A 14,134-nucleotide genomic window follows, 5' to 3' on the forward strand; every position below is an offset into this window, starting at 1 on the left:
AAACAGCGATCCGCTCTCTGTATCTTCATAGCTGGCGCTGGCTTGGCAGTGGCAGTGGTTTAGCTCTGGTTAAACCTGGAGTATTGCGAAAGCAACGAGGAGAGAGAGAGAGAGAGAGGCAGCGGAGAGCGCGCCGCCGCGGCGGTGGCCTCGGCGCGCTAGCTATGCGCCTCTACTGCGCGTGCGCAACTGGCGAGCGCGGCGGCGGCACCTCACCCGCGCAGCGACGGCGACGTTCGCCAGCTGTGCGCCGTCTTCGCGCATGCGCAGTATGGCCTTGCGTCCGCTCCGCGAAATTGCTCGGTGACTCGTGTAGTTTTGCTTTCGCAAAAAATTCTCCATGCCCACGCACCCGCGCATCCTTGCCGCCGCTCCTCAGCGTCATGTCTCGCTCACTTGCAGCATGCAATATTTTGTCACGTGAAGCGTCCTCGCGCTCTCACTAGGGGCAGGCCGGGGCTCCGCCGTCCGGTGCCCGACGGCGATGTAGAGCAGGAGCCAGCAGATGCGGCCGCCCAATTTCGGCGAGTAATGTGTCCAAAAACACCGCCCTCAATCAGCTGCCGACCCGACGCATTCGCTTGATCGAGGGAAACGCCGGGGTCGAGAAAGTGGCCTGAAAAATCTCCCGTCGGCAGCCCCTAAATGAGGTCGCCCTGACGTTTGAGCACGAAAGGGTCCATTTCCGGTGGATCTTGTGGGGCTTTAAATTGGGGAGATAAATACGCTCTCCCCGTTTAACCGCGGCTTACACAGTTCAAAACCGCGCGGACCGCACCCCGTGGTCCGCGCTCTACCGAGCGCACGCCAACTGCGGCGCGCCTTGCTCTGGCAGAACAAAGGAACGACACACTGGCTGGCACAAACAAGGCATTTATTGCTACAACAAAATACATTGAGGAATCGAGGATGACCGACTCACCAGCACGATTTGGAGTGAACATTCGCCCACGCTATTGCAAAGGGGAAAACTCCGAGGCCGGACGGGAGAGCTAGCGGGAGTATGTTCCTACACGAGGCGACCGCGGCGAAGAGTGGAGCGGCGCGCGACACGTCCGCGTAATTCCCCGATGCCGAGCAGAAGAGAGCAGTCTCTCCCCCGTGCACGCGCAGGAAAACGCCATCCGTGGCGCTGGTGTCGCTGCGACGCGGGCGCCCTCCCCTGTTAAACTAACAGGGGAGGGCGCCCGCGTCGCAGCGACACAAAAGTAACACAACTGAGGAGGGTGCCTTGCGGGGCAGCTAACCACAGTTGTGATGCAATGCAGGATAGCGAACCACAGGGGGCGAGTGCGTAACCACAATCTTCACGTGGCGCCATGTCCATAAGTTCGGTGGTGTGTCGTCGTGCAAAAGTTATCAGGACACCGCGTACATGGCAAGGGCCACCCTTCCTCTAATGGCTGTATGGAATGAGAGCCATCTTAAAATTGCAACGAGTGCGGCGAAGAGACTCTCCCAGTTTCTGTTGAGGTTGTAAGAATGTATCCGAACCCAGCCTTCCACTTTCTCTTATCACCGAAATTTAACACCCGACGGCACTCCTCTCCTGGTGGAACGGGTGTCGACTTGTCCGCGAATTCGTCAAGCAGTGCCCGAACCCCAACTCTAACCCTCGCCTGCAGCTGTAGTCCGCCGTGGTAAACATATAGAGATGATATAGCAGCTAGACAAAGGGTCAAGGAGAGAGCTGTGTTTCACATAGCGCCAACACTGTTATTCCCCTGGTCTTCACTGGAATGAAAGGCTATCAAAATGAGAGGACGCCCACTGGTGGAGGTTTCCTGTTGATTGTGTGCTTAACCAGCACCGCTGTCCAAGCATGTGTACTTCATCTGGTGCACTGCTCAGTACTAAAGCGGACTGGGCACAATGGAAGATGTGGTTTTCATAATAGTACAGATGATAGGCCGCATACACCTTTCGGTAAGGATATTTTGTATCGTCAACATGTAATCTTATGGACACCCCTTCCTTAACATTCTTAATGAAGGGCATTCGTCACAGGCAGCCTTCCACACCACCTCGAATGTAGAATGACAGTCAGATGTTTGGTACTGCGACTAATAAATCACCAGCGTGGCACATTGACATCGCGCTGCAACTAAACATTCAATGTAAACCTTTTTTTTTGAAACTTTTATTTCTTCATGCTGTCTGTGTTTTTGGCCTACGCGGATCACAGAGAGCAGACTGCGAGCTGCATGTTATTAATTTCACAGGCAGTTTTTTTCGCATTCCTCTTGCTCTTGGAAATTGTTGCAGTTTGGGCAGCATCCTCCCCATTTGAAGGGCTCGCATTTCCTGGTCGTAGAGTTGAAATAGTACTTCGGCTCAAGCGCCTTGCATGGTCCAACTCTTTGAGGTTCCTGGCAACCTGCATAGAAGAGCCACCAAGATCTCGGCATAACTCCACAACTTTGTCATGAACGCTCACACACATATTTCTTTCCTGATCCCGCTCTACATCTTCCATGGTAAGGCCCTTAAGAAAGAGAGTCCATGCTTATTGCAGTGGCGTGCCACTGCTTCTGTGTAGTGGTATCATGTTATTGGTTAAAAATTTATAATTGCCTTTTGATTTGTCGTTTGTAATTCACTCTGTTACTTCCCACTAATGCTACACAGTTTAATACTTCAACAGGATTAATTAGGCAGGATTAATTAATTCTGCATAATGAAAGGCAGCTCGAAATGATCAATTTAGCGCTGCAATCAAATATTTTGTACATTTTATGAAGCTAAGGAGACCCCCCATTTCCTAAACATTGTTTTCGCTTGATTGTTTTTAGTAGAACCTGCTTTTTATTTGGCGACAAGTATCAACAAACGACATTGGGATGCAAAACTTAAAGTGCGCAAAAGTTTTTTGCGCTTTTCGGTGGTTAGCTAGGTCTCCGCAGAGAGAGGATTGCATATGAAGAATTCTATGATACGGTTATGAAATCGCCTATTGCAAACTTGCCTGAATACGTAACTAGAAACAGGCAAGAATTTTAAATGGCGCATAAAATGTACAGTATAAAGTAATCTACGTAGTATGTATAGTATTTGTTTAGTATATAATATGTACATCCTTGTTTTTTCGGGATTTTAAACTCCCAAGCCTGTCAACCAACCAATTATCCGAGGTTGTAATATTAGGAGATTGTGCCGACGTGTTTGTTTGCTGAAAACATTCCATGAAAACTGTTAATCATGAATTCTGCACAGGTTTGCACATGCTTGTGTGCAAGGAGTGGCCGCCTTCTGCTTTCCACACTTCTTATTTAGCATTCTAGGTTCGATAAGCGAGTTTGTGCTTCGTCTTCAACCCCTTTATTTGAAGTAATGGTAGAATTTCTTCCCCATCCTCTCAACACACACGCTCCCCAAGTGCCAGTGTACTTCTTGTTTTGCACACAGATATTCTGTATGACCTGAGCAACATTGATTAGCTCGAGAAAGTAGAGAGAATTCTAACACAGAAACCATATAGCAGAGAGATATAAAACTCGAACACATACCGTCTGGATAGGTGCATTTTGGAGGGTCCTCTGAAAGAAGAAATTCATAATTTTTTTGAAATTAGATCAAGCTTTGCGTTGTACTTTTCTGTAAACAAATGAAAACTCGCACAATGAGCTAAGTAGAGCAAACTTTGTAGAACACGAAATTTTTTAAACATTTTCAAATGCAAAAAGACTACTGAGTTGGTGGAGCGCATATCTACCTAAATACCTGAGCATCATTCACATACTTTACAAAACTGGCGTTCTGTATTCTGGGACTCCTCGGGTATGGCTGCGCCAAGAGATTTGCGGCGGTCCGGGGATTCCTTGTAGGTGTCAGCTGTTCATATTGAGCTTCACATATCCTACACTATGCTTTAGTGTGCATACACGCGCATATATATATATATATATATATATATATATATATATATATATATATATATATATATATATATATATATATAGATGAACTGACAATTATTGTAGTTTTCTAGCAGGGTTAAGCCGCTACAGTGGTGCAGATTACCTTTTTTAAATGATCCAGACGTGCACAGAACTGCAAAACGGAAACTTACTATGAGCAGAAAACGTGGAGAAAAGCACAAGGGAGGGACGGAGAACGCAGACGACGAAGAAAAAATACAAAGGAATGAGCAGGAACGGGGATGGAGGATTAGCGGTAGCGCTATGAAGAAGAGACTGGACAGGAAAAGCGGCAAACGAAAGCCAAAGGCGCTCCTTCATCTCCGCAGTGCAAAGGCGTCGGCGCTGAGCATACGGTGGTGCCGGTGGCGGGTGTGAAAATGTGTTCCCATGAGAAGATTTGCTGAAGGGCGAACAAAGTGACGACATGTGAGCCTTTAGAGCGTGTGGAGGCGGTGAATAAGGTAACGGTGTCAAAGTAAGAGAAGAATTTTAAGGCTTGGTTTTCAGCTTTGGTACACAGATGAACACCTCGGAACACCGTTTGGAAGAAAACACGATGGTCCACGTAATGATATTGGTACGCATTTAACTGAAGAGGTATGAGGCAGTCCCAAGGCTGGGACGCAAGTCTAAGGTACCAAGTTTTCTCCCCGCTACGTGTTCTGTGTCAGCCTCCATGCTTACTATCTCAGAGGCTGCTCGACTAGAGGGTGACGGGGAGAGGGTATTTGTGGTGCCAGCAACTAAACCAGCCTCTGTTCGAAGTGCCCTGGACGGTGAACCTGCCATGGACTGCATTCGAATAGCAAGTGTTATTTGTCCATTCTGCAGTGCGTGTATCCTTTCCAGTGTTTTGTGGTGTGCCCAGAGTGCGGCTACTGTACATCCTAGTCGGTTATGACTCATTCCGCATTGAAAAAGCCCGCGTACAATATTTACAGCATTTTTTGCTTTAAGGTTTGATTTGAGGTACTACGTCGGGTGCATTTAGCAGCCTCTTCCCAACACCTACAAATACTGGTATGAAACAATAAAGATGCGTGCCATCCAGTTGAAACATCAGTAAACTCCTGTTATGTTCTAGAGTGTGTGTCTGCATATTTTATCATTATGTATACAGACATATATATGTGAGGTTGACAAATGCTTGGTTTAGGCAGATATTTATTTCGGTTTGACGTTTTCAGCAAAGCTTGTGCTTCTTTAAGACCCTGGATAATGAAGGCCGCGGAGCCGAGACTCGAAGCGTCGAAATGGTTGAACAAGTTTTTTGTTTGTGAATCCTCGAATATGGCCTATGTGGTCAGGCAGCGGGAGCCTCAACTTGGGGGTAGAACACGTACAACGTTCCGAGAGGACACACGACCATGAAAACGCTTTATGGTGCATTTGTCTTGAATATTCTTTCTTCTCTTAAAAAATACAGATTTCGTGCGTGAGTGGGATTTAAGCTCGTCTTATTTTTATGTTTTCGCAATATGTTCTTTATTTTCTTCACCTATTCGCAAGTGGGAGATTTCTCAGAGTATTTTGGATGGTTTCGGTACTCAGCAATAGAATCCACAAGAACAAGCAACAGAGGAAGCTGAAATCTAAGCACCATTACATCACAACCACGGGATCAAGTCCTTACTTATTACCGATTATGGTATATTTGCTACTTCTATCGGATTGCCCCGCCGCGATGGCTTAGTGGTTACGGTGCTCGGCTGCTGACCCGAAAGACGCGGGTTCGATCCCGGCCGCGGCAGCTGAATTTCGATGAAGGCGAATTTAGAGAGGCCCGTCTAATGTACGATGTCAGTGCACGTTAAAGAACCCCAGGTGGTTGAAATTTCCGGAGCCCTTCACTACGGCGTCCCTCATAGCCTGAGTTGCTTCGGCACATTAAACCGGAATAAACCAATTTCTATCGGATTATAGTTATATGAGATATTCAGAGCGGAATGAATTCTATGCTCATTGATAGCTCAAATTCGTTTTCTGTAACATTTATGGTGCGTCTTTCTGATCTTCTCAGTCATGTTACTTTTCATTGATCTTTGAATATTGTTGCACCTTTCCTGACTGATATTCATACCAAGAAAACGCATTTGAGGAGCGATGTAGGACGTTCCGCTTTTCAAGCGTTCCATCTTCTGTGGATTATTCAGCCAGAAAATAAAATCGTGGTCATGAGAGCAAAACATTGTACTTGAATGATGAGTTTTCGAAAAAGTTTCTAAGTGCTGATAATTAACAAGACTTTTCGCGTACAATGTCGTTTTCTTCTCAAATGCGGACAAAATAAAATCTATGGAAACAAAATCTTACCACAGTCTTGGCAACTTGCAAGCGCAGCGAGGAAAACTGCCACGATGACTGAAGAGAATACAGCGTTCATGGCTTCTGCTGCAAGAATTGAAAACCCTGGCGAAAAGCTTCATCTTTTATACACTGAACAAGCGTCCTCGTAAAAAGCAAGAAGCGAATATCACGAATAAAATCAAAACGTTTCTGTATGGGTGGTATACCTGCGCTCTGTTTTCCCACGTGCAGCCGGGTGCAACCTTTATCGCTGTGCGTTTTTTTCGCTTCTAGTACCAAACATACAGAGAGATGTAGCCAGTAGGTCTTTCAACTTCGAGCAAAATGTCAAATTCAACAGCAACATAGCACGTGGGGCAATAACTTTAGAGGAAAGTGAGCACTGCTTCAATGCCAAAGCCCTAACTCTTCACCTGGTAGATGTAAAGGAATATTCCAGAAACATAGCCGATATTACTGTGTTTAAGCGATTTCAGCCTCGATGAGGTCAACGTGGGGGCACATGAACTGTAAATAGAATGAACATAGACTGTTGCCCAAGGGCTTTGAACTAAGAGCCAAGTGAAGGTTACGATACTGTCGTTGATAACGTGACCGCTCCTCGGCCATGTTTCGCTGCTGCAGCCTTTCCTCTGTGGGATTCAAGAGAACCACGCAGCGCCTAATAGCGCTCCTTTGCTGGTGCACGACGTAGATACGGTGACTACAAATTTCGGAGATGATGTGAAGATAATGCTTGGGTGAGGTGTCTGACGTAGAGGCGCGAGAGCAATGATAGCGTTTATTGTTGCAAAACATAAATCAACTACAACCCGCTACATATTCCGGCTTACACAAGCACACGTCAAGTTCACAGCCTGACGCCCAGTCTCAAGGTGGGACACAGGGTTTGCAATGAACACCTGCAGCCATCTGTCGAGTAGCTCGTCAAGTAATAGTGGGGACCGCGATGAGCTGCCACCCGACTTCCAGGTTCATTTTTCTGATCAAAGTTGATGTTGATTCGCCATTCCAGAAGTAAGGAACTCAAGGCTAGCACTAGGCATGGGCAACAGGCAAGTAAGCAAGTAACAGGAACATTAAGCATGGCAGCAGGCAAGCAAGAAGGTAACAGGAACACTATGCAAAAAGAGTCAAGGCAAGCATGGAGCAATAAGAGAACTAGTATCAACAATCGAAAAGAGCACGGAAACGAACAACTTTTCCTAATCCACTTCATTGTCCTAGAGATGGATAGGCACTCTGCTGCCTGATCGGACGAGCACCGTTTTTAGAGGCGACGAAGTTACTGTATCTAAACTATTAGGCGAACTTCTGGCCGACTACCCTAGTCTGTGGGGTTCGGAGGGCTGAGCACACGAAAGCACTTCTTGTTTATGAACTGGAAACAAACTTAAAGATGCCTCCTCTATGCACTTCGCAGTCAGCGTTGGCAGGGAAAGTTTATGCGTCAGAACATGAGCAGTACTTGGCTGAACAGCGTGCTCAGTGGACCAACTTCAGATGTAGATGGCATAAATGTGGCAGGCATAAGACATTCGAACAGGCAATAGAGACCTTATAATCCAAGAACAAAAGTGCGGCATTCCCATCCACCACATATCAGAGAGCGTACCGTAGCCTCTAAGCTTGTAACTAATAAGCAGCAGTCAGCAGGCATTGCTTCTAATCTTTATTCTCGGCCTTCTTGGCTTTCCTCGAGAAGAATAACATTCTTCAACTGTGGCCGCTTATTTCTTTCCATTTCCCCTCTACGCTGCGTCTAAAAGCATCGCCCCTCCTCGCGCTTTTTATCTTTGTTTATTTTTTCTTTAAATCATTAAGAAGCCTTGCCCTCCATTGTCTCTCTCAGCACTGCACTGACGTCGGAAAACAAGAAATGCAATATTCGATTCCGCTGCCGCGTTTCGACGCAGACAAAACGCCCCAGGCACCTTTGTGCAAGTGAGATGGCAGTGCACGTTGAAGATCTCCACGTGGTCGAAATCATTCCGGAGGCCTCCACTACGGCACTTCCTTTTAAGCAGTAGCTTCACTACTAGAGGTCTCGAGATAAGACCGCCGTGCGTTGCCGATCACCTTCAAGGCTAAGCCAAGGTCAAACCTTCAATTTATAAGTTCGGAGAACTGGTGGATGGTCAATAGTCATACGAATGGTCAATCAGTTGGACAAGTCAAGGTGGCAAGGTCAATGGTCAAGGTCACTTCAAGGTCAAGTCGAGGTCAAATTGAGAACTTGTCAAGGTCAACCACAATTCGGTCACGTATTTGACTTTGGGCTCGCCGAGGAGCCTAAACCCGGCGTTTCCGTGACAGGGCGTACGTCACGACATCTTTAACCAAGTCTATAAGAGAAGGAGCGTTGGCGCGCCTAGCAATAATACCCCTGTTAAACGGGCATTGTAACGGCCGTTAAGGAAAACGGCAGTTGGCCGTAACGGCCGTTAGGCGGAGTTACACGGCAGCGCCAGCGCCGTTGGAAATCCAACTGGGATTGACATCAACGGAGCTCGCCGGTCTCCGTTCCGCCGCCGTTTCCGTCCGTTTCGTCGGGACGTAGGCAAGATGGCAGCCCCCAGCAGCAACGCGTCCCCGCTGCAGGCAAGCGCGCCGGCGCAAAAACGCTTTGTGTTTACAGCGTCACTGACGCATTTACTGATTAACTTGTGGCAGGACCACCTGGCCGAAGTGCGAGCGCAAAAACACAATGCGCCCGTGTACTTAAGAATGACGGCACTCTTCAATCAGCTCGCAAGCGAAGAATGTGGCCACGCTGTGTGCGTGACTGTCAAGAAAATAAAGCACAAGATGGAGAACTTGCCCAGGCTCACCAGTAAGTTACTATGAATTTATTAGTGATTTTTCAGCCGACATAGCGCCTTGTCAGGCATGTTCAATGAAATCTGGGGCCCCGCAGGGTCGGACGTGTGTTTCAATGCCAGAGCCAACGCCGAGTTTTGCTTGACATGAGCTCGAACGTGACTTTCTCGACGCTTCGGGCTCTTTGTAATGTTCATGCAGCAATGCAGGAATAGCGATCACAGCTTAGCGTAGTACATTTGGTTATAATATGTAGCCGTTTGCCGTAATCTAGGTATGGCCAGCGTAGCCTGACAGAACGTATTTGCGCCGCGAAGTGTGTTCGATCAGAAGGAAAAACGTACGTAGGCCAGACTAGACGCTGCTTGAACGATCGTGCACGGGAACATAGGTTATCGCTAACAACGGGGGAGGGATCTAATTTGGCAAAACATTGCCTGTCCTGGAGTGACTGTCGGCCACGGCTTGATGAGATTAGAGTTCCGGGCAAGAGTCGCGATTCAATCGCGCGAGAAAAGTTATGGAAGCTTACATCATAATGAAAAGAGGAGATGCATGTATAAGTGATTCTTCGATTGTACTATTAATATAGAGGTAGCCTTTCTCGATAAGATGATCTAAGTTCAGGCCTTGGTGTGTCACTGATTGCCACATGATGTATCCTTGCGCTGATCATGCTCAAAGTGCATTCTTTTCTCATTTTTCCTTTAAATACGTGCTGTGTCCTTTGAATAAAATCAGTTGTAAGTTTGCGCTCGTCCCGTACCCTGTCTTGTGTGTGTGTGTTTCGTGCAACTGCCATGTCTGAAGTATTGAAGCAACTAGCCCAACAACACGTTCTACACTCTCCCAAACTTATGTCTTGACATTGTCTATAGGCTAATAACTTGTATCTTGACTATCAGCTGATTTTGATCGAAGCCTATTGAGCTCGCATCGTATATCAACAGCGTTGTCGTTGTTGTTTACCTCTTTGCCTGCTGTTTTAACTTACAGCACAAGGAGGTTCATTGTTCTTGGCAGTTTGTACTTGTGCAGAAAAAAAAATTGATGTTCATCTCTTACGACATAAAGAAGTGACTCTTAGCTGTACTTTGTTTTTATTTTACAAAGGAAAGCACTGCTGGCACTGGGTCGGCTGCAACTCAATGCCCATTTTACAAGTGGCGTCACTCCTTCCTTGGAAACCTTCCTCTGAATTATAGAAGCCTGGTACAGGAGAGCTTTCAGGTGCAACATTTGTTTATTTTGGTTGCATGTAAACACTTGAAATGGACTGACAAACCGAAATTGTTTTTTTGCTGGCCAAGTTTGTCGCCGGAGACGGATGGCAGCAAAGTTCAGAGAATTTCAAGTTACTGAAACACATGACATGAACATAAGGCATTGTTTTGTTCAAGAGTACTAAAAATGCACAGATAACTTCAATAAGCTTCACAGTCTATGTACCATCGAAATCATTGCCTAACATTTCCGACGTACTGGATGGCACAATACTTATTACTTTTCTTGGAGTTCAAAAATAGGGCGAGATAGGTAAGGATGGTTATGTTACAAAAGGGTACCAGGGGAGGCTGTGTGCTTTAGGGTGTACCAAAACTCCTTTCGAGAAAACGGCAGCTATTGCATAAAATTCTGGTATATTAAAATCTTTCTGCACGTTATGTGTACCACTTCCACTCATGATGCAAAGCAGTAATAATCACTTAGAAGCAACATTCGGTAACCTTCCGTTCTTTTTCTTTTCTTAAGCTGGACATGGTGGGACGGCAGCCAGAGGGTGCTGAGATTATTGCCTCACAACCATCCTCAGAAGCGCCGAGCAGCCTAGACATCACAAATGTCGAGGCCTTGACGAACGAGGCATCGACCAGTCTCTCGACCAACGAGGCGTTGACCAGTCTGGGATCGACCAACGAGGTATCGACGAGCTAGGCTTCACCACCTGCTGCCTCAGCCGAGCAAGGCCACACACGGAAAAGGCGACAGCCGACATCATAAATGGAGAAGGTTGTGCTGCTGCTGGAAAGGCAAGAAAACCGTGCAAGAAAGGTGGCCAAAAAAGAATATAAGTTGGCCAAAAAGACGGTCAGTCTCCAGGAGGAGGCGAATGACATTCACCGCGAAATGGTGAGCGTTATTCGCCAGTACTTTGAAGGCCGGCAGGAGCGTCAGCCTGACTGCCCAGAGAACGGTGAATAAAAGACCAGTGTGCACACGTACTCCAAAAATTGCCACAAACTTGCCCAGTCTTTCACGTTCTGTACATTGTTCACAATTGCATGCATAAAACAAAGCTTTTTAAAGTAGTCATGGCTTCAATGAACAACTGTGCTTGGCCAAAGCACGTCGGACACTTTAACCTGACGAGTTCACTGCGTTGCTCACACAAACAGGATGCGGAAGCTCCCCGGCTGCTGCTTCAGCACTCCACTGTGTGTCGCACTGATCACGCATGTGTTCCCATACATTGTGGAGGATGCAGCAAGCTCGCACAATGCTGTTGACTTTTTCAATATGACACTCAATCATCTTCAAGACCCTGAATCTAGCCTTCAATCTCCCAAAGGCATTCTCAACAACACGCCTTGCTTTTGAGAGAGTCTAATTGAATTGAGTCTAATAATTCCAATACGGAAAGGGGTCCGGCAGGGAGACACGATCTCGCCAATGCTCTTCACTACCTGCTTACAGGAGGTATTCCGGGGACTGGAATGGGAACAGTTGGGGATAAGAGTTAATGGAGAATACCTGAGTAATTTGCGATTCGCTGATGACATTGCCTTGCTAAGCCACTCAGGACAAGAACTGCAAAGCATGATCAATCAGTTAGACAGGCAGAGCAGAACGGTGGGGCTAAGAATTAACATGCAGAAAACCAAAATAATGTTCAACAGCCTAGCAAGGGAACAGCAGTCCGCCATTGGTAGCGAGGTGCTGGAAGTAGTAAGAGAATATGTCTACTTAGGGCAGGTAGTGATCGCAGATCCGGATCATGAGAGGGAAATAACTAGAAGAATACGAATGGGGTGGAGCGCATATGGTAGGTTCTCTCAGATCATGAATGGTAGCTTACCAATATCCCTGAAGAGAAAGGTATACAACAGCTGTATCCTACCGGTACTCACCTATGGGGCAGAAACGTGGAGGTTAACAAAGAGGGTTCAGCTTAAGTTAAGAACAACGCAGCGAGCTATGGAAAGGAAAATGATAGATGTAACGTTAAGAGATCGGAAGAGGGCGGAGTGGGTGATGGAACAAACGCGGGTTAATGACATCTTAGTTGAAATCAAGAGGAAGAAATGGGCTTGGGCAGGGCATGTAATGCGAAGGCAAGATAACCGCTGGTCCTTAAGGGTAACGGAGTGGATTCCAAGAGAAAGCAAACGTAGCAGGGGACGGCAGAAAGTTAGGTGGGCGGATGAGATTAAGAAGTTTGCAGGGATACAGTGGCGGCAACTGACAAAGGACAGGGTTAATTGGAGAGACATGGGAGAGGCCTTTGCCCTGCAGTGGGTGTAGTCAGGCTGATGATGATGAATTGAACGTTTGCACTGTAGGGTTGCTTGCACTCATGTGAGGGAAAGGCTTCATCAAGTGACGCTGCAAAGGAAAGGCCTGGTCACAGAGGAGGACCGCTCCTATTGGCATCCCGTCAATATTTTGGATTGGTAGAGTGAAGAGATCACTTCTTACTACGTCCGGTAGTATCGAGCCTCTGTACACTGCTGCGTCGTGATTGCGCCCTGGAGACCCTACATTAACAAACATGAACTTGTAGTTGTGGTCTACAACAGCAAGCAAAATTATCCTATACCAGTCCTTGTAGTTGTAATAGTCCTAAGCGTTTTTTTTTCGGGTGACGAGACTTTTATATGGCAACCGTCCAGCGCGCCAGAGCCCTGCGGAAAGCCTGTGCAGGCTTCGAACAGTCGCACGTGGTCTCTAACATTGTTCAGTGACTGAAACCGCACAACCTGGGGCTCGAGAACATCTCCGACAACGTCACAAAACTCGCGGAAGATCAGGTTCACGGATGGCCGACCCACGCCGAAAAGATGCGCCACAGTCCTTTCCTCTGCCGATGTGGCGAGTCTGTACAGAGAGAGGGCGACCCGCTGGTGTAGGGGTATGCAAGCTCGCATGTTCGTATCCTCCCGTGTTAGTGAGGGACACGAGCTCACGATGTATGCAAATGTGGAACAGGTCACGCGAAAGTTGGCCTTGAAGTCTTCATCCGACAACGTCGGCACGGTGGTGTTGTACCAAGACGGTGGTCTGGAAAGCGTCCACACACTCGTTTGCCTGGCAGACATCGCCACAGCGAGTGCAGCGAGAGTGCGACACCGCCTCTCTGCCGCCTTCCGATTCTTCTTGACAGACGCTTTCTGAACGCGCACAGCTTGCAGTTCAGCCCTTTTTGCTGACAAGGCCTCGTAGTGCGCAGCCAGGAGAAGCAAATCGGGTGGACGATCACGGTCGCATTCATAAGGCGGCCGGCTAAGCGCCATTCCACGTGTCTTCTCGGGTTCGCGTCGCGAAGTCGCACCACGTTCAACACAGCACCTGCTGAATCGCGCAGACGGTCACTCGCGATACGAAAGAGAAAAAAGAAAAGCACAGTGGTGCTGCGGTTAGTACAAGCGATGGAACGTGAAATGGGACGCTCCACCACATTGAAACCACAATAAGCAGTACTGTAGTACCACAACAAACGCAGCCATTTTGCAACGCCATAAATCGGATTGGATCTGATAAATAAGCTTCTCCGCTTGTTTTGCAAGCAACTCTTGCAAATAGTTAGAAAAACGCTTTGTACAGCATGTAGCGCAGAAAATAATTAGAGAAACAAAATTTGTTTTACTTGGCGAGGTAAAAAGTTCAAGTGTCACGTGATAAATCGCCGAAGCGGAAGTGAACCCACCGAACATGTAAAGTGCCGTGTGAGCGCAGCCACCACAGTTCCATTCCCAGGGCCGTTACGGCGTTCAACTGCCGTTTGCGTTAACGGCCGTTGCAAGTGCCCGTGTAACAGGGGTATTAGTCTACATGCGGTGTTCAGCCCCGCCACGGTGGCTCAGTGGTTA

General features: G+C 47.3%; 1 protein-coding gene and 1 pseudogene across 1 annotated transcript; one reads left to right on the forward strand and one right to left on the reverse strand.

The window, feature by feature from the left end:
* Window positions 1–2,216: 2,216 nt before the first annotated feature.
* On the reverse strand, window positions 2,217–6,303 carry LOC149324859 (kunitz-like toxin PcKuz1). Its single transcript, XM_089565219.1, has 3 exons — window positions 6,234–6,303; window positions 3,507–3,536; window positions 2,217–2,377 (listed from the first exon to the last, which is right to left on the reverse strand). The coding sequence occupies exons 1-3, from the start codon at window positions 6,301–6,303 to the stop codon at window positions 2,217–2,219; spliced, it is 261 nt and encodes an 86-aa protein (XP_089421345.1).
* Window positions 6,304–8,954: 2,651 nt separating this feature from the next.
* Window positions 8,955–11,249, forward strand: LOC149324860 (uncharacterized; annotated as a pseudogene).
* Window positions 11,250–14,134: the final 2,885 nt, after the last annotated feature.

The sequence above is a fragment of the Amblyomma mixtum genome, unplaced genomic scaffold (assembly GCF_055824585.1).
Source record: "Amblyomma mixtum isolate Tamu unplaced genomic scaffold, ASM5582458v1 scaffold_13, whole genome shotgun sequence".
NCBI classification, from domain to species: Eukaryota; Metazoa; Arthropoda; class Arachnida; order Ixodida; family Ixodidae; genus Amblyomma; species Amblyomma mixtum.